At 44.2% G+C, this 21,824-nt stretch overlaps 1 protein-coding gene across 2 annotated transcripts in view; it reads left to right on the top strand.

Annotated features, from left to right (window-relative positions):
- The first annotated feature begins 2,590 nt into the window (after positions 1-2,590).
- Positions 2,591-21,824, top strand: part of LOC128742490 (sorting nexin-27) — a 37,045-nt gene continuing 17,811 nt past the window's right edge. For both annotated transcript variants that reach the window (XR_008412260.1, XM_053838869.1), the window contains exon 1: positions 2,591-3,455. Coding sequence is in view for 1 of the 2 variants with exons in the window: in XM_053838869.1 (XP_053694844.1) it covers positions 3,214-3,455 (242 nt within the window). In the remaining variant the exon portion in view is untranslated. The remainder of the gene's footprint in view (positions 3,456-21,824) is intronic.

The raw sequence follows: 21,824 nt of genomic DNA, 5'->3' as shown, positions 1-21,824 counted from the left end.
AGTTTAAAGCGCAGATTAAAACCCGCGGGGTGGTGTGGCTGTCAAACTACATACATTGTCCATGTCCCACTCATTGGTTTTGGTACTTTTGGTTCTGGTGCCTACTTAAAGGATTATTCATTTTAAGATTACTGGAACTAATTAGAAAGCAGTTAAACACAGCCTTTTGACTATTAGCGAATTCATAAATTAACCTGGCTCAGGTCGATTAGCACTCAGTTTTAATCGAAGTGCTGTCAAAGCGTTCATAAATTAACCGAGATTGCATCTCGGTTAAACTGACAGCATTCAGTTTGAAGCGCAGGTTAAAACTGTCTAGCATTACGGTTTACGGGTCGATCTGTCAAACTGCCCGTATCGTTAATAAATTTCGGGTTGGAGTTAGCACGAACCCAGGTTAATTCAAGAGCAACATTTCAAATAGGCCGAAGTCAAAACTGACAGTTTCGAGAAAATCGATGTTGAAACTTGAGCATCATTTTTTAACTCCTTATTTGATATAAACAGTGTTGCTTAGAATTGAATGTCACATTATGATGCAAAAACATAATAGTTTAATGTGTAATGCAACAACTAGCAGAAAAAAACATTGATTTACTTTGTAATTTGCAAAAATATGCGTTTGGCCGTTTTCGGAGATCATTCGGTAATACGACTTTTTCATAAGGCTGATTTGATTATCAATTGTTGATGGGGCCTTTGACATGAGGCTTTTATTTACTGTCAGTGGTGATATGATTTTGGTGTTGGGCCAGTTTTTAAACAGCGTTTCGCGTTTGGCCTTTTTTTTATCACGTTGTTTTGAAGCGCAATGGCTAGAAAAGGTTAAAAATTCGTAACTGGGACACCGATCTGCTTTATTATTTCTACTAGAAAAGTTGGGGTTTAATTTCATCGGCAAATCTGCCACCGTTCAACAGGTTTATGAAGCGGGACGTGTTACCCGTGAGGTGCGGCAGTGCGGCAGTCGCTATTGGCAGTGTGAAGCAGCAGCAGTTCATTCATTTAGCATTTCTAACTCACCACAGCGTGCAAGTGCATCACGCCTCGGCAGTTCAGCGATAGTAAATGTCTCGGGCGCGCTACTAACGAACTCTGTCCGGTTCCTCCACAGGTGATATATAAATACAGCGAAATAGTTTTTTTCGTGTAAACCGAAAAGTAACTTAAATTTTTGTTGCCGCGCAGGCTTAAGTACTAAACATGTCGTGTATGTGAATGACCGTGTTATTTATGCAGGTAGCATCGTATTGTTTTTTTCGGTCGTCCGTCGAGTCTCTCGCGCAATTGTACGGCGGGGATCATCTTCGCAGCAGCAACTGCAGAACTGGCTGTTTCTAAAATATTTAATTTGCACTGTTAACAATTGATTACCAACGGAAATTCAAAAATTGTGTATTTATTACTTACTAAACGTACTTAACCGGAGATGGCCAGTGATTATTCGCCACTATGCGTAGAAATCCCACAACAAAAATAGGGCCGAATGCAAAACAAAACACAAACTGCGTATAGGCTTTTTCATACAAAAGGCCCAAGGCACAAAATGAAAACTTTGTTGCCAGTTTTCACATAAGGCTTTTTCAAATTTGCTTTTTAAGACTCATAAAGTTTTCAAATCGCTATGATGTTTGGTATTATTATAGATACTTAAAAAAGCTTTAAATATAACCAAAAAACCAGTTTTTTTATATTTTGCACTTGGGCCCTATTGAAATGTTGCTCTTGAATTTATGAATTCGCTATATAATTCAACTAATATTAGCTGTTATTTTCGGTATACTGGCTGGTTCCAAGTTGTCGCCGTCCATGGATGTTTAGTCCGCAAAATTTTGACAATTTCACACCCCTAATTAAAACTGTTAAAACTGTCTATATAACGTCTATAATTACGGCACAGACAAACAGACATAACTCTTTGAAGAAAAATCAACAAAAATTATTGTACCTCACATTTAGCCTGAACACTAGCACCATCTATGATCGACATTCCCAAATATCAAATAGCAATATGGGTGTCCCTCGAAGTAGCAAGTATTTTTTATGGGGAATTCCCCTTCTTTCGTCAAAAAGTGCCACTTTGACCAAAACGGAGACATTCCCAACTAAGCCCAAATTTGAAATGACGGTTTTATCGGTACGATGAATGGAAAACGAGTGTTATGTCTGTTTATCTGTGATTACGGTTTAGTAGACGATCTGTCGAACTGCTCGTATCGTTCATAATCTGGTTCGTGTTAGCGCGAATTTATGGGTTCGCTGTCATTAAAATTATAATCGCTTTGACAGCATTTCGATTAAAACTGAGTGCCAATCACCGGAGCCAGCCTATAGATCAAACCTTGAGGTTTAATAAAATAAAGTTGTATAAATATCGACAGGTCTATACATTTGCCGATTTGCCCGCATATCTGGCAGCTCTGCAGTCATTTTTGACACTTTGACAGTTCACAAACGCAATTTAGACCAGTTCCACTGCGCATACACTCGTCTAAAAGCAGTACCGAACAATAAAAACTTGCTTTTCTGGTATTCATTCGCAATCGCAAACAATCTGTCACCAACTGGCTGGCTGAGTTGCTGCTGAAAGCTGAAGTTTTTATTCTTGCTTCGCTCTAATTCCATATCGACAGTAGTCAGTTCGAGACCATCGATTCTGCGGCTGTTGCCACCAGCGGCGTTCGAGTGCCTGCCGAGAAAGACTGCAATCCGGTTTTCTAGTGCGAGTGGCTGGTTGCTTTCCGGGAAGGACATTTTCGGCAATATTTACCATTTCGGGTGATGGCCAGTTTCGCGAAAGTGCTTACCGTTTCGTGGTGACCGATGCAGACAAAAAATGGATTACCAGCAAGTTTTTTTGTTCTTGTGAAAAAGTTATGTGTGTGTGAATAATTCTGTCTAGTTTTTCGTCCCTGTTTCCTCCCATCAATCAGTTCCCGCAGTGCTGTGGACTGTGTTCAAAGTAGTTGCAATCTCTTAAAAAAGGTGCTGGGAAAAGAAAAAAATATCAATCAATAACGGTGTACAGGGAAAGAAAAGTGGCAAATTTGAGTTGCTTTACTTGAAGCGCAAAGTGGAATGCAGCAGTGCTACTTTCTGTGGCAGAACGACAAAAAGTAGGTGGGTCTGGTGTTCCGAAGGAGGAGCTGCTGTTCGGACGAAGGGAACGAACTTCACATTCCAACATTGAATGCAGTAGGAGAAGCAAGCACTATGTCCAGCGCCGGAACACGTAACGGAGTAAAGGAGGCCAACGCCAGCGGGCCCCGGGTGGTTACGATTCACAAAACCGAAACGGGCTTCGGATTTAATGTCCGCGGTCAGGTCAGCGAGGGTGGCCAACTGCGGTCAATCAACGGAGAACTGTATGCCCCACTGCAGCATGTAAGCGCCGTGCTGGACAACGGAGCAGCCGAACTGGCCGGCATCAAGAAGGGCGACCGGATTCTGGAAGTGTAAGTATCTTTATAGATCTAAAGGTTTATTTTTTCTCAATTAGCTCAATAGAAGAAGCTGCTGGGTAGAAGAAGAGGGTAGCACTCCGTGACTGCACTAATTGTGTTAGAAAGGTAGTGCGAGATGCATACTAAGACGGGAACTGAGCGACAAAACGGCAGCAGCAGCAGCAGCAAACATGTTTTATGGTCCTGGTACCTATATAGTAGAACCTGCCCCTCTGAGCAGCCTGAACGGGTGTTTCACGGTATTCTTTCTTTGTTACGTTTATTCGTATGCTTGTATTTTTACAGCGTACTGGTTTTAGTCTCGAGAGCAGGTTTTTGCATTATTGGCAAAGTCGATAACCGCGCATAGGCCGGGAGAATGTGGCTGTGCGCCTCTAGCGAAAATTAAAAAAATATAATGGTGCGGAACTTTATTTTACTGTAGTCTTTTACTTTTTCTGGTACGACTAGATTGATTTGTCTTTAGTTTAGAGGCTTCCAGTTTGGTTTGCCTTTGTTGTTTTGATATTTTTGAGTCTAGTAGACTTACAGAAATCATTTCCCGTTGAAAATAATGTAAAACGGTACCTTGATTTGACGGTAATATAGAAAAATATGAGGACCTTCTATAAAAACTATTCATTTAGAATGACAGCAAAACATATTAATGATGAATAATTTTAATTTGATACTTTTTTTGTCATTCAATTCTAACAAATCCTAATTTAACTAACTGTTCAAATCTTAATATTCAAGTAAAAGTTGAAGTCTCAGTGATTTGGTGTATGTTTTCTCAGTACCTACTGGTGCTGATTGTTTTTCAATTACGCATTTTATTTCTCCCTCGTGGCACCTGAAATGTAAAGGTATGCTACCACAAAACGCCCATTATTCATGCTACCTACGTACCACCCAACCGCAGTTATGCAGTTGTTTACTGACCGAAGCTGTGCCGAAGCTCTATCTAGCTTAACTTTTCAGTTTGCCAAACAAGCGTGCCTTCTGCAATAAATAGGTAAATATTTGCCTATCAATGAACGATCTCGGCTGGGTTACCGCTCGGATCAGTGATTTTTCCACCAATTCTTTCCATACCAACCGTTGGCCGGGGCTAAAAATAATCTCCGTAGAAGGAAAAAAACAAATAGACAGAGCGTCCGTCAGTGGAGTGTGCACATCATATGAATCATTTGATCCTGTGTTTCTGGGAGACTCTGGGCGGCTGTGTGAAAGCGCGTAGGCGAACGAAGATATGTCTGTTTCTGCTAACGACATAAACGTCAATCAATCCGATTTATCGAATTACGGGGCAATATTGATTCTGGTTGCCAGTGACTGTGGCCTCGGCTTAGTGATATGGCTCACGGATGCAGTTTTCAACGGTTTTCGGCTGCCAAAATTTACCATGCACTCAAAATAGCCCATATGAATAAAACAGTTTGCTTACTTTTCCCGGTTTATATTATGGAAGGAATAAAGCAAGCGGTTTCCACACAATTCACCTTTTGTTGGAAACCACACGATTGATTTTCCGCTGAGATATGTATGTATGAAACCTACTAACTTACGATGTTTTAAAAAGATTCAATTTTTACGACCAAATGAATGCTTTTTGTTATGTTCGAGGTTAGATATCTGCATTGAGGTATATTTCAATATTGTTAGTAACCCACTCAAACAAGGTATTTTTCTTTACTAAATTTAGACAGTTTTTTTTGTCCTGAAGTATTCGGGCAATCAGGATGTTGCACATCTGGTCATTCCAGCCAGAGTTGAAAGTCAGTCCTGGAAGTGGTTTAAAATCTTCATAGACGTAAGGTTCATCTTCCATAATGACATGAACATTTCGTCAAAAAATCGTAATGCAAATTTGGAGCAGCTTCACCTCCTGATTTTACCGTCAAATTCTGTTTTTCGTAGTGGTTGGAGTTGTTTGATTTTATAGATAATCTCAAATCCTATCGCAGTTCTGAGAACATTCATATTTTCGAGAGTTACTTACTCAATCAGCTCCAGACCCTAGTTTCCTCTGCTGCACGAAGAAGTCGTCTTCATTCCACTTGTCGTCCGACATCCACACGACGTACCCAGCCCCGCGACCCATCGCAGGCGACCGATTTTTGCGGTGTGAGCAGCTGATGCAATTCATGGTTCGTTTACTTCCTTCACGTTCCGTCTTCCATCTGCACTCCGCCGTAGATGGCGCGCAACACCTTCCGTTCGAAAACACTTACTTACTTACTTAGGTGGCTTACCGTCCTAAGACAAAGCCTGTTGAACAAAGTTTTTCCATGTAACTCGGTTGAGGGCTACCGCTCTCCAATTCCTCGGGCACCGAGTACTCCGCCAGATCTCGCTCCACCTGGTCTAACTATCTTGCTCGCTGCGCTCCTGGTCATCTTGTTCCTACCGGATTTGAGGCAAACACCATCTCCGGCATTCTTGCAACATGCCCTGGCCAACGTATCCGTCCAGCTTTAGCCACCTTCTGGATACTGGGTTCACCATAGAGCTGTGCGAGTTCATGGTTCATCCTCCGCCTCCATATTCCGTTCTCCTGTACGCCGCCGAAGATCGTTCGAAAACTCCAAGCAGTCGCAGGTCCTCCTCGAGCATTGTCCATGTTTCATGCCCGTAGAGAACAACCGGTCTAATAAGCGTCTTGTACAGGGTGCACTTTGTACGAGGATTTAGTCTGCTCGACCGCAATTGCTTATGAAGCCCATAGTAAGCACGACTTCCGCTGGTAATACGCCTCCGAATCTCACGGCTGGTATCATTGTCCGCCGTTACCAGTGAGCCAAGGTAGACAAATTCATCGACTACCTCAAACTTATCGCCGTCGATCAATATACTACTGTTTAGACGTTTTAGACGTATTTATCATTATTTATCGAAAACACTAAGGGCGCGTTGGTCCTCCACGAGCATAGCCTCATGGCCGTAAAGGACTACCGGTCTAATCAGCGTCTTGTAGATTGTTAGCTTCGTGCGGTGGCGAATTTTGTTCGATCGCAGCGTCCTACGGAGCCCAAAGTAGGCACGATTTCCTGCCATAATCCGTCTTTGTATTTCTCTGCTGGTGTCGTTGTCTGCGGTAACCAGTGAGCCCAGATACACGAATACTTCTACCACCTCGATTTCATCACCGTCTAAATGAATCCAGGGAGGAGGTAAGCATTTTCTTCTCTAGAACCTCTTCCTTTCATGTATTTTGTTTTCGATACATTAATATAAGTCCGATGTACGTTTCCGCCATCCTCTCAAAGATACGTGTAATGATGTCAACGTCGTCAGTGAAACCAAGAAGCTGGACGGACTTCGTAAATATCGTGCCACTCGTGTCTATCCCCGCTCTTCTTTTCACACCCTCTAAACCGATGTTGAACAGCAAACATGAAAGCCCATCACCTTGCCATAAGCCTCTTCGAGATTCAAGGGGACTCGAGACTGCCCCTGATACTCGAACAACACACATTACTCGATCCATCGCGTTAATTTATCCGGAAATCCGTAGTAGTGCATAATCTGCCATAGCTGATCTCGATCGATTGTGTACGCCGATTTGAAGTCGATGAATAAATGATACGTGGGCACGTTGTATTCGCGACATTTCTTCAACACTTGCCGAAGCGCGTAAATCTGATCCGTGGTGGCACGGGCACCCATGAATCCCGCCCCACGAACTCCTTTGCAAATGGTGATAATCGACGACATAAAAGTTGGGAGAGTACCTTGTAGCTCCTCCTCCCAAATCTTGACAATGACCCAGTGCAGCGCTCTAGCCAGTGTGTCACCACCATATTTCAGCAGCTCGCCGGGTAGCTGATCAGCCCGAGCCGCTTTATTGTTCTTCAGCCGACCGATCTCTTCTGCTACCTCCTGGAGGTCGGGGGCTGGTATTCTGTCGTCTTTTGCACGTGCTCCAAGATCTATTGCCATATCGTCACCTCCATGTTCAGCTACATCGCTGTTAAGGTGCTCGTCATAATACTGCTTCCACCTCTCGATCACCTCACGTTCGTTCGTGAGAAGATTACCGTCTGAGTCTCGACACATATCGGCCTGCGGCACATGGCCTTTGCGCGAGCGGTTTAACTTCTTGTAGAACTTCCGTTTATCGTTAGCACGGCACAGTTGTTCCATCGCCTCGCGATCTCGATCTTCCTGTTGGCGCTTTTTCCTCCGGAAGACCGAGTTTTGCCTGTTCCGTGCTTGTTTATATCGATCCACATTCGCCCTCGTACGGTGTTGCAGCATTCTGTCACGTGCTGCATCCTTCTCCTGCACTAATTGCTCGCATTCGCCGTCGAACCAATCGTTTTTTCGGTTCGGATTCATTGTATCTAGTACAGCTAGAGCAGTACTAACGATGGCGGTCTTAATGCCTTTCCAACCATCTTCAAGAGTTGCTGCGCCAAGTTGCTCTTCCATTGGTAGTGCTGCTTCCAGCTGCCGCGCGTATTCCTGGGCAACTCCGGTGTCTCGTAGCTGCTCGATGTTTTGAGTTTTGAGTGCATGCAGACTGCAGCGAGGAAATGGTCCGAATCTATATTCGCACTGCGGTAGGTGCGAACGTTTATAACATCAGAGAAGAATTTACCGTCGAAGATATCTTTGCGGGAGAAGAAGGGACTTCGGACTACCATACCGCGGGAAGCTGCAAAATTTACGCATGGTTGGCCTGAAATGTTTATGTGTATGATCGTATATTGGCCACTTCCCGTGGTCGGATCATTATAAAATTAGTATCAAAATAAGCGGAGATTCATTTTAGTCATTTATGTCCCCTTAACTAACAGTGGTAATTTATATTGGGTATCTGGTCATACCGGTATAGAAAAAACGAAAATTCGAGAAACGAGAATTGGTTCCTCAACTGAATTCGTTGGACCTGAGCCATTCTTCGGGGTATCTTCATCCTGCTTAAAAGCTGAGCTTAGTTCCTGGAAACCATCGATGATTGATGCCAAACCGGTCCCATATTGCCGATCTTCTTCCGATCGGTCTCATATCGTCGGGCCAGCGGCTGAAGATGGGATACTGATTACTCGTCTTCTTTGGCCTTCTCGAGGCTATCTAACCAGAAGTATGCCTTCGTAGCTTATCATCAGTCTTCATACCACAGGGACAAATGTGAAAGCTGTAACGTTATAGGCTCGTGCGTTTTCAGAGCTCTATCTTCTACGCACAATCCAACCGAGTCTAGAATTTATGGAGATTGGTTAACCGCTTTCCCTTTCACGGTTCCTCATGTCGACACTGCGATTAGCGTACTTCATTGCTGTGAGGATTCGCGGGCGAGCGAGAGGTAGTCCTTTACTATCACAAGACATGGGTTATGCTCGTCGAGAACCAACGTGCCCCTGATGTCTTTGAACGGAACGTGTTGTGGACCATCTATGATAGAGTGCAGATAGATGATAATAGTGGAGAAGGCGATAAAAACATGAATTGCACCAGCTGGTTAGGCATCAAGCCATCGTCCAGAATGCGAAAATAAGCCGGCTGCGGCAGTGAGAATCTCGGACGAGACGATAGCACAATGAAATTGATACCTACCCGAGCAGGAGCGAAGAGCAAAATAATATCAAAATGTGTTATTGGAAATCGAGTAACTTATATCAAAATTTGGTCTTGTTTTGGCTGACATAGTTGGTAAAATAACAAAAAATAATATCAAAATTTTACTCCTTTAGAGCCAAAATAATAATTACTTGTGCTATTTCAATAACAAAGCAATAACATGACTGTATATTCAGAGTTTAGAATAATATATTTTAGTATTATTAAGGTATTGAATGACAAATGCAGCAGTATATGAGATATTAAAAAATCATGTGATAAAATATTTATAATCTAATATCTCTTTAATCAATAAAAAAATTACAGTCGATATTTGTATAACACGGGTAATTGGGACCGCGTTAGATAAAGCGCGTTATACAAGTACACGTAGCATATGGAAATTGAGTTAATTGGGGCTATACCTGAATTTTACGAAAATTTGAATCAACACGACCATGGTTCCTTTGGGAAAGATGTCAAGTATATATTTTTCCATCTTACAGGTGCTTAGTGAGACAGAAAAAATCTCATCTTGGTCTTCCAGAGCTTCCGGAACATCCGCTAAATTTTCATTTCTGTGAAGTCTTCTCATAGCTTCAAAATTGTTTTTAAAGTCCCTATGGCTTATTATTTGGCGTAATGTAAGTAAAGTAAACAATCCGTGCTATTGAGAAGCCATCCGGATCCGGACCAAATCCAGAACATCCGTAAAAGTGGTCAACGAGCGAAAATTGTTCTTTGAGTTCGGAATTATGTTCATTCAACCTCGAATTGAACAATGTGAAATAGGAATATAGATTCAGCGGTTTGTGATTCAATCTGGCCACTATGAAATGCATCGAAAGAGCCGACCATCAATGATTAAAATTGATGATCAAGGGCATCGAACTGCTTATCGCGTTGACAAAAGCAACAAAGTTTTCGTAGCCTGTTCGCTCTTACAAGAAGCTCCATTCTGAATTGTCCAGGAAAAGGTGAAAACAAAAGCGATAATACTTTTCTCTCACTTTTCTCAGGCAAAACCTATAAAAAAATTAGATACCGTCAACGCGGATTACGGAATGGCCATGGCTAACTACGATGGTTAGATTTCTGTTAAAATTTTCCCAAAAGAGCACAATACCTGGTGAAGAGCTTATGCAAAAGTTGATATATTTGCTATTAGATTTGTAAGTATAGTAAATGTTACCGGTAGTTCAGTTTACTATACCACATCTATCAAATTACACTAGCGAAATTGGTAATTTCAACAAACTTGCGAAATAACCTCGTTTATTTGTCAGCGAACATTTGCAGTATTTGCATCATTTCTGTTTCTGAATCCGAAATGTTTTATTTCAAAGCTTTTTCAAATTGTAGCGCGGACTTCAACATGAATTTTCACTTATTGTACACTTTGACGGCAAATCCTAATTTTCCAGTGAACGTTTTGGCGGCCATGTCGAGTCGTGAGCGGCCTATTTAGTTGAGGATTGCTGATATTCCTTTTCTTTTTAAACTGTTACAAATTAAAACCATTTGCATTTCCAGTGACCAATTTCAGGTAAGCTTTGAATTTTCTCCCGGCGAACTATCCAATGGCCAAATTGAGTCACAAATAGTCGAAATATACTTCTAGTAGACTAGTAGACTAGACTATAGTCAAATTAAATTCAAAATATTCACGATATATTCTGAATTTTCCGGAGGACCACCTTACGGCTTCCTAAGGTCACTTATTTATTACTTTTTTACCAATTACCCGACCTTAGTTACTTCAAAAATATTTTACCAATTTTAACCAACTTTACCAATACGAAAATTTCAACGGATATTCCGGAACCTCCAGCAGGCCAACCCGTAACTTTGTGGTTTCCGTATATCACTTAGAGAGTCAACTGTTATATGCTCTACAACTTCTTACAAGACGTCACGGTCGTATCTGTTCAAAATCATTCAAAATTCGAGTTTAGCCCTAATTAAATCAATATCCATATGCTACGTGTATTTGTTATACGCGGAAAACCGCGTTATAGAAATATCTTGGTACCCGCGCTATAGAAATCCGCGTTCTACAAATCTCTACTGTATATCGAATGTCATTTTCAGGCCAAAATAAGTTATGATAACAAAATCGGTTATTAAATTCATCTTACAACCACTGTTTTCAATATCTATTCAATAACTAAATGTGTTATCAATGTATCTCCATATCTATTCAATAATAAAATATACCATTATAACACAGTTTGATATTGTTTTTATATTATTTTGCTCTTCGCTCCTGCTCGGATAATCGGTAACGATTAAGATCCGGTAAGATGGATCCCTGGGCGAAGCGGGCCAAGTAAAGGCGCTGTCGCAGCGTGTTCGTGTCGAGTGCAAAAACCTCGACGAGATTACGACGGCAGTTGACCTGAGTGATGCTCTGCGGGATCAGCTTAAGGTTGATGTGGCACCCGCAGACATCCGGTTGCGGAAGGCATACGGAGATATGCAAACCGCAACCTTAAACGTGCCGGAGGAAATCGCCAACAAGATGTTGGCGTCCGGCAAAATTAAGATGGGGTGGTCAGTATGTACACTGGTGTCGAAACGGCGTATCGAACTCTGTTTCAGGTGTATGGGCTTTGGCCATCGGGCGGCCAGGTGTAAGGCCCCCGATCGGCCTAAGCTGTGCAGGCGGTGCAGCGAAGATGGCCACTTCGCCAGGGGATGTAGCAAACCCCCCAGGTGCTTGTTCTGCACAGCCGAAGCGGGGAATAAACATGCCACAGGTGGCCCACTGTGTGCGGCTTATAGGCGGGCCTTGCAACGATAATGGTGCAGGTTATACAGATTAACCTAAACCACTGTGAAACGGCACAGGAGTTGCTTTGGCAAACGGCAGCCGAAACGGGGTGCGATATTGCCATTATCGCGGATCCCTACCGGGTCCCCCGGGGCGGCGCTAACTGGGTAATCGACAAGGGTCGGATGGCAGCGATCGCCGCGATAAGTAGATACCCGATCCAGGAGGTGGTGCATCTGTAGCTGCTACGCTCCACCTAGGTGGTCGCCGGAGCAGTTTGACCGGATGCTAGACGTGCTCACCGACGAACTCACGGGCCGCAAGCCCGTTGTCATTGGAGGAGACTTCAATGCTTGGGCTGTCGAATGGGGTAGCAGGTGCACTACCCCGAGGGGACAAAGCTTGCTGGAAGCTCTGTCCAAGCTAGATGTAAGTCTGGCTAACGTGGGATCCGTCTGTACCTTTTGCAGGGGTGTACAACAATCGATCATCGACATCACCTTCTGCAGCCCAACGTTGCTTGCCAACATGGGCTGGACGGTGCCAGATGAGTACACGCATAGCGATCACCAAGCTATACGATACACGATTGAACGACGGACGCTACGGCCTCGCGGGTTGAAGTCGACAGGGAGGAGGTGGAAAGTGAAGTCCTTCGACAAAGACCTGTTCGTTGAAGCACTCAGTGCAGAGAGCACCCGCTTGAACCTGAGTGCTCGTGAGCTGACCAACGTCCTAGTACGGGCATGTGATACCACTATGCCCAGGACGGGGCTGCCAATGAACGGTCGTCGCTCGGTATACTGGTGGAGTGATGCCATTGTCCAGCTCCGTTCCAGGTGCCACAGAGCGAGAAGGCTAGCGCAGAGGGCCCGGACCGATGCAGATGCTGAAGCTCGGGGATTCGAACTTAGGGCAGCCAGGTCGGTGCTTAAGAAGGAGGTTAGGCGTAGCAAAAAATCCTGTTTCCAGGAGCTATGCCGCGATGCGGACTCAAACCCCTGGGGCGGTGCATACCAGATGGTGATGACAAAGATGAAGGGTACATCCGCGCCGCAGGAAACCTGCCCCCAAAAGCTGAAAGTCATCGTGGAAGGGCTCTTTTCGCAACACGATCCAGTTTGGTGGCCTCCGACCCCGTACGGTCAATCGAATGATGTCCTCACTCCGGTCACGAATGAGGAACTCATCGTAATTGCCAGGGGTTTGAAAACGAAGATAGCGCCCGGTCCTGACGGGATTCCGAACGAGGCACTCAAAGTGGCGATCCAAGCATATCCCGATATGTTTAGAGAGACGCTTCAGAATTGCCTAGAGGTATGCGAATTTCCAGACGAATGGGAAGTCCAAAGATTGGTACTGCTGCAAAAGCCGGGGAAACCGCCTGGTGATCCCTCGTCGTACAGGCCAATTTGCCTATTGGACACGCTAGGCAAATTGCTAGAGCGGGTAATCCTAAACAGGCAATCCTGTGGTGGAAAGTGATGTCGGACTGGCAAACACGCAGTTTGGCTTCCGTAAGGGGAAGTCCACTGTAGATGCCATAAAGTCCGTGGTGGAGAGGGCCGAGAAGCCTATGAAACGGAAAAGGCGAGGCGACAGGTATTGTGCCATAGTCACAATCGATGTCAAAAACGCCTTTAACAGCGCTAACTGGTGTGCAATTGCGTTAGCGCTGCATAGGATGAGGGTACCGGATCATCTATGCAGGTTGCTTAAAAGCTACTTCGAGAACCGGACACTAGTGTACGACACGGCGGATGGGGCGAAGAGGTACAAAGTGACAGCGGGTGTTCCACAGGGTTCGATTCTCGGCCCCACGCTTTGGAATGCCATGTACGGTGGGATGTTGAGGCTCGAACTACCCACTGGGGTCGAGATCACTGGCTTCGTCGATGATATCGTCCTTACAGTGATAGGCCAGTTTCTAGAGGAGGTGGAAATGCTGGCATCAGACGCCATAAGCATAATAGAGGGTTGGATGGCGGGCGTCAATCTACGATTGGCCCACCATAAGACGGAAGCGGTGATGATCAGTAACCGCAAGTCGGCCCTAGAGGCCAAAATAATCGTTGGGGGACAGGTGATTGTCTTCAAACGAAGTGTGAAGTACCTGGGTGTCATGGCGGACAACAGGCTGAACTTCACCAGCCATGTGGATTATGCTTGTGGTAAAGCGTCAACGGCGGTTACTGCGCTGTCCAAGATCATGCCGAACGGCTACGGTCCTAGCAGCAGTAAGAGACGCCTGATGGCCAGCGTTGCCATGTCGGTGCTACGATACGGTGCACCGGCGTGGGCCCCGGCTTTGGAGAGTAAGCGCAATCAGGCAAGCCTGAACAAGGTGTTCAGGCTGTTGGCATTGCGCGTTACGTGCGGCTACCGTACCACATCGTTTGATGCGATTGGGGTTATTGCAGCCATGATTCCCATATGCATACTCCTAGGTGAGGATATCGAGTGCCATAGGCAGAGGAACGTCAGGGGCGCTAAGGACAGAGTTAGGCTGGACTCTGTTAGGCGTTGGCGGAATGGGATCGCACCGACCATGGTAGGTGGACCCATAGGCTGATCCAGAACATATCGTCCTGGATCGGCAGAGGACATGGTGAGGTAAACTTTTTCCTTACCCAGTTTCTGTCGGGACATGGATGCTTTAAGAAGTATCTACATACACGCGGGCGGGTAGATTCACCCTTTTGCCCCGTTTGCACGGTAGCCGAGGAAACGGCGGAGCATGTGATTTTTCACTGCCCGCGGTTCACGCCCACTCGGCGGGTGATGCTGGCGGTCGTTGGGGAAGACACCAACGCCGACAACGTTGTGCAGAGAATGTGCGCTGAGCAGCGCGCATGGGGTGGCGGCAACGGTGGTGATAACGGAGTTGCAACGGCTAGAACGTTTGCAACGACAGGGCCTGACATAGCTTGCTAGGGTCAGTAATGGGCTGAGTGGGCAGCCCAGGCCCTAGGTGAAGGGTAGTGGCGGTACGAAATGACAAGGGTGTTGTGTGAACCCACACACGCAACGGATAAGTCGGAGTGCTTAGGCACGTCCTCCCTCCTGAAGTAAAACCTAACGGTAGTTCCGGGAGGGGTTCAGGAACGGGCAGCAGGATAGTTTTTAGTAGGTAGGCGCATGTTGGCACCATGTGAATCCTATTCGGCACCGTGAAGGTGCTGTCTATGAAGATTTTCTCCCTGCATAAACAATACAAAAAAAGTAGAGACTGGTCAGTGGCCCAAGCTGTATGCAAAGTTAGCAAAGAGCAGCGGTGGACCGAGTTGAATAGAGACGACTTGCTGGTGTAGGGCAGGTCGCTGGTATCTTTTCCTGCTTGATTAAGTGAGTATGCAAGTCGAATTTGAAACGTACCTAGTTCATCTAATTGATCAGGTGATGCCAATTTGAATTATTCTACTGCTAGAATTAGTTGTCGCAGTTGCTAAAAGCATCAATGATTGCTGATTATCACATCGGCGAAGGAACATCATTTGAATAAAATTCAGATTAGTACAAGTGGTCATCACTTCCCTCGAATGCTATACAGTATAATCAATTAGCGTTGCAGCGGCCTGAGTGCTCGGCTTTTGATTGCAAGAACTGATGCATGTCTACTTGTAAACGCTAACTTATTTTGACGTCCTCGATAATTGGTCAACAACAACTGGTTGCTCTGCTGAGGAAAATCGAACAGTATTTAAGCATCGAAACTAATGGAATTGAAATTTATTTATTAACTTCTTAAATTTTATAATAGTGAATCTACAATTATTTTAGCTCGCTTAGAATTGATGATAAAAACATCGCTGAATAACGGAGCATAATTGGCGCATATAACAATTATCTCTGGTTGCCGCAATCACCCTTATGGGGCCACAAATCGTCGATAATTTTCGCTGATCGGTTGCATTAGATAGACTTGACCGGAACAAGCCACACCGCTTGGGATTAAATTAACCTCCCGTTGTCCACGTTGAGTGAGTGATTTGATTCTCCGCTTCTCTTCATTGCCGTTTCTGCTGAGTTTATCGCTACAAGTGCATACGGTGTCAGTCAGTTCACATTCGGAGCAGACAATTAATTAGCAGCTAGACACACAGGAACGACAGCTATAGGGAACGACCAATTTGGTACTCGCCGTCGCCGCCAAACTTGTGTGGTAGTAGATTTCTATATTTGTAGGCCCAGTGGTAGAGAAGAGTTGACAACAATGAAATTTATTTCATCTGTGATCTTTCGCCCTGAAAACAGCTACAAATTTAAGTTAATTTATGGTTTGCGAATGACTTTTCTTTTGCAATCCGCATGCAGCAAGAACCTGTCGAGCGCAATAAAAGTTGGTAAACTGAATTTTGCAATTTGAGAAATGTGCTGAAAACAAAATGGAAAAAACACCAGCACGAAGTACCTGTGGTAGTAGTCAAAGCTCCACGTTAATTTCTTGAACGTCTAAAGTGATTTTTGAGCACCAATGCCATGCACGTTTGTACGTGCCACCGATGCAACGATGTCACGTTAGAACGAAGCAGATCTAAGCTAAATCATGACTAATTTGATTAACTCATTCGTCTGTGCTCTAAATTGGCCGTAAGGCATAGTCTCTGGGATCCACTTGAGAAGGGAGCACTTCAACGATGATGATGATGATGAGAGTAACATTTTCCCGCTGATAAAACGACGGATGCCGTTCAGTCCAAATTAGTACGGTCCTGAACTTCAAAGTCAAACCTATATAAATTCGAGTATTTTTGGGCGTGTAGTGAGTGACGATGACGACGACGTAACAACGCGTGTTCGAGAACGCAGGTACATACATTTCAATTTTACACTGCATCATACGTGCTAATCTGCAATTTTTATAAGATTATAAATTCCGGCATAGCATCACGGCACTTGCTGTGGTAGCGTCTTGTAGAGTTACTATTATAGCGAACCGCACACACACACAGTACCTACGTGGAATACGAAAAATTGTTCCGAAGGGAGTCAAGGACGCTTGCCATACGAAGCTCCTAATTTGATTATAAGACCTGCCGGTGCCATCGTCAATCGTTGTTGGTTTGCTAGCGCGCGTCATTCATTCCCGTGTTCCCGCGAAACAGCTGTTGGTAGGTTGGTTAGTTGGATGGTTGACAGTCACCATCATCATGTGGCCCGTTTATGCACTAACGAGGGAATATAATTTTCATATACCTACTTATACGTTGGCTTTCTTTTCTGTGGAAGTAAACATTTGTCTTATTTTCGGAACATTCCGGTTTTTGTGTTCTGTGTCACGTATCCACTATTACCTTACATACCACTGTCTGGTCGCGACAGGAAATCGTCATTCGATCTTGATGGAATTCCATCGGTGAATCACTGGTAGTTGGTGGCAGTGCACTCTAAAACAAAAAAAATGTCGTCATAGTTATGGGTCAAATATTGATTCTACAATTGATTTTGTTTGACGAAACTTGAGAATGCACATCATAAATAGGTATCCTATCACAGCCTTAAACTTCCGCTAAACTCCAATGTAACACAGGTGCCATTTCTCAGCGCCTTAGGGCGGGTCCGCTGCATCAATCAACGTAAGTTAATGTGTGGAGCTAGACGTTGTCGCAGTTTAGCCACGTGGGAAATGTCTTGGCGTGGCGTGGTATTGATAGAACCCATGAGAAGGAAGGCCACGTGTTTTGCATGTTTTGTTCGGGTAGGTTGCCCTGCGAAAAGTAGCACTATGCAAAAATGCATAAATATTCTCTTGGATGTAATTTTCAAGTACATATGCGGCGAATAATAATAAGCAGCGAGCATTTAGTGACGCTGCACAGTCGTACGATGGTTAGTGTGCCACGAACCACGATGGTGCCAATCATGAATAGAATACAAATACACTTTCTCGGGAGGTGAACGAATCACAGATAGCATATAGTAGCACACCGTTCGTTGATAGAATCCGATTCCTTGCATTGAACATGACGGTGAATCATAGCTTATGTATATCGAATATGACGCTTTGATAATTGATGATGAATCGAAAATTATTGATTCTGTTACCCGGTTTGTTTGCCTCATTTTTCGAAGCAACATGATTCGATTTCCTGCATAAGATTTGCTTTGCTAACTGAGAACGATGAAAAGTTTTTAATTCTCGCCAACAATAAAATAGTTCTGTTGCATCAAAATGTGATGCATTTATTACTAGCTGTTCCATATTTATAATCCAGATAGATGTTGTAGCAGGGATTTTGGCGAAGAAAACCTTAATGAAAGCTGTACGGAATTTCTATCATATTGGCTGAATTCTTTCAGCTTATGCGTAAGCAACAGTATTAGGTATATTGTCCTATCAAGTTTGCTGGTAATCTGCCAGCAATTATGCCTGATAATTTCTTATCTACAATGCACTCCTGGTTGCTAGGAAATTTGCAGTGCACCAAAACTCGGATAAAACGAGAGCATGATATGTTTCATTTGTTCCGCTTAAGCACCAATGTTTGGGAATAATACTAGTCCAGGCAAGGATTAAAAACATTGCCAGAAAGCACAAATTTTGCCTTTTGTATCGCGAAAATCGTACGTCGAGCTAGCGAAATCGATAAAAGTGACTAAAAGTGGCTCAAGCTTGGACTTATCATCTGTATTTTCAAACAAATCAAGCGTACCCCAGGGTAGCGTTCTTGGCCCTCTTCATTAAATTCTTCAACGACGGCAGCACATCCCATAGATAATGATTGCAGACTAGTTTACAGTGATGATTTTAAAATCTTTTTAATGATTCGTAGTATCGAGAATTGTATCCGGTTGCAGTCTTCATTGGACAAATTTATGACGTGGTGTTCCCTACGATAAAACTGAACCTTGTCGCGCGGTGTAGGGCTTTTTAACTAATCAGTAAATGAACAGCGGTCATGTTTACTTCTGAATGTGGGTATATGTCAAAATATTTTTGTGATTTCAAGTGGGACGCGGGGTAATAATTTACCAAATGTGATAGTGATTGTTGCGTTATTCAGATAGTGCTTTTATTCCGTTTAAGAATAAGACCAGTATGGGGATCTCTGATAATTAATAAATGAATGTTTCTGGGATTTATCCGTATTTATCACAGCTGTCACAAATATCTCCGAAAAATGTCGGATTGATTGGGTCGGTCGGGGGCTTAGTAAGGGGATGTAAGCGGGATACCAGATTCGGTTGGATGCCGAAGGACCACTCTCAATGATTACGGGCGGGGTCTGTCGATGGGGAGGGGTCGAGTCTTAGAGAGACGTATAAGCCCACAGCTTTACTGCACTAGCTCTTTGGTCTCGAGGGTTGGAAGGTGGGTGCGTCTCTATATTTTAAAGCTTCTGTCGACTACCGCGAACGTCCAGCTTTGCTGGTGCTGCGCTCTATTTACTTTGTATCTTGGGACAGTGCGTAAATCGTGGGAGGATGTAAGATTAAATTTGCCCTGATAAGTTAACAACCACTAATACTCCGAAATTTGTCTTTCCTATTAGTACATCTGTGGTTGTTTGTGTTAGAAAATTGGTAACGGGCGCGCGGTTGAGGACCGGCGTTAGGCGGGGCTAACGAATCCTCTACTTCTTCACTATACTACGTTTTACAACTCAAGTAGTACAAAAAGTCCAAAACACATTTCAAATTCGATCTATCATTTTTCTGCTCATCATCATCATTATCATCATCGTCATCATCATCATCATCACTATATTTAAAATGACATTCCGGCCTTCGGCAGAGAGATCTTAGAGTCAGTTCGTGGAGTCCTCGCAAGGCCATAGGCAAGGGCATAGGCGTGACGGCTATGCTTGGGGCTCTACCTGTGTTTTAGTGGGCGACATTGCCTGTCTCGTCTGGTAGAACTGATGTTTGAGGTCTCCCTGACACTTTGTTGACATCACAAAAGGGCCCAGCGCAGTGTTTTATACGCTATTAAGCGACCAGTTGGCTAAACCGAAAAAAGGAAAAAAAGGTCGTGGGCTAAACTGAATTGTTTCATTCCATGCACAGCTAAATGTGAAGTGATTACTTTTCACCCTACTCAAACGCTAATTCTTTTCGAGTATGCAATTAATGGGCAAGCGTTAAGCAGAATTGATCACTGGTGTCGTCTTGGACGACAGATCCTCGATAAATTCCGGGAATTCAACTTGCAGACCCGCCATTTGTTTATAGGCTTCAAGGCGGCGTATGATACAGTTAAACGAAATGAGCTGTGGCAGATTATGCTTGAACATGGTTTTCCAAAAAAACTGATTAGGCTGATACGTGCTACCCTTGATGGTTAAAAATCAAGCGTCAGGATAGCTGGTGAGACATCGGACTCCTTTGTGACGTGAGATGGTTTGAAGCATGGTGACGGACTATCGAATTTGCTGTTCAACATTGCATTGGAAGGTGCTATTCGAAGGGCAGGCGTGCAGAGAAGCGGTACCATCATCACGAAATCTCATATGCTCCTAGGGTTCGCGGACGACATCGATATCATCGGTGTTAACCGTAGAGCTGTGGAAGAAGCGAACACGCATCTTAAGGAGGAAGCTGCGAGGATAGGGCTTATCATAAATTCTACCAAAACAAAGTATATGGTGGCTGGTAGAGAGCGTGGTAGCCCTTCGGGTGTTGGAACTGCGTTGGTGACAGATGGAGATACTTTTGAAGTGGTCGCTGAACTTGTTTATATTGGTACGTTAGTGACATATGACAACGATCACTACGACCAGCATTTTGATCTATTGTGATCTTATTCAGGTGTTGTTCCGCACTTCGTTGTTATTACAGTATCGCTATAGAGTGAGCAAACTGCTTATTATCCGTGCTTAAAGTGTCGGTGTGTTTTCAACCCTTTTTCCCTCCACACTTCTTACTACTTTTCAACCAATCTAGCTCCAGACCCAGGAAGTGCGGAGACTAGTTACAATTTGTCCTTGGACAAGAGGCTTCATTCGCACCTTGAGCAAGTATCGTTCCTATAACCAGTCCCGGCTATAGGCTTCATAGTCGGTAAAGCAGAGTTCAGCACAGAGTGAGGGTGTGTATGTGTATATGTTCCTTACTACTTATGCATTATCAATCTCGTTCCTAGAACCAGGAAGCGGAACAAGCTATAATTTGCCCTTGAACAAGAGGCTTCATTCGCACCTCAAGCAAGTGCCACTCTTATAACTTGCCCTGGCAAGTGGTCTTCATTGTTAGTAAATGCAAAATGCGGTAGGAAAGATGTGGAGGGGCCTGAGAATAAACCCATGCTAAAGTCACTTAACATCGAATGGCCTGATTCTACTAAGATTCGAACCTACGACCACTCGCTTGTCAAGACAGATTCGGTAACCTTGCGGCTACAGGGCCCCCTGACAACGATGTAAGTCATGAAGTTAAAAGGCGGATAGTGGCTGCCAACAGAACCTTCTACGGATTACGTAGCTAGCTGAGGTCCCGTAGGCTACAAGTCCGTACAAAACTCGCGCTTTATAAGACGCTAATTCTTCCGATGGTACTCTACGGTCACGAAGCGTGAACGTTGAACGAGCTCTTCACGTTTTCGAGCATAAGATCCAGCGATCAATTCTTGGCGACATATTAGTCGAAGGAGTGTGACGCAGGCGCATGAATCATGAAATATACCAAGTATACAAAGATACGGATATTGTGAAGCGATTAAAATACGGCAGGCTACAATGGGCAAGGATGCCGGATGAGAGACCAGCGAAAACAATATTTCGCAGAGAACCCGACAGAGGCCGACGACTTCGAGGCAGACCCCGTACCCGTCGGATGAGCGCTTCTGACGAGCATGCTAGAACAGCGGGTGTTAGGAGCGACTGGAGAGCGACAGCTCAAGACCGAGTAATGAGACGGCTCCTGAATTCGGAACGGATTCGATAAGTGAATTTTCGCCGAAAAAGTAAAGTAAGTAAGTCGTCTTGGACCAAAAGCTGACATTTGAGATGCGCTGTTCGGCGATCGTGTCTCAAGCTAGTAGAAAACTAGCATTCAAAATCAGTGTTGAAAAATTCATAGCAGCAAAAAACTCAATGAGATTTCAA

This window comes from Sabethes cyaneus, chromosome 3, assembly GCF_943734655.1.
Source record: "Sabethes cyaneus chromosome 3, idSabCyanKW18_F2, whole genome shotgun sequence".
NCBI lineage: Eukaryota > Metazoa > Arthropoda > Insecta > Diptera > Culicidae > Sabethes > Sabethes cyaneus.
This window is presented reverse-complemented; position numbering and strand designations above follow the sequence as displayed.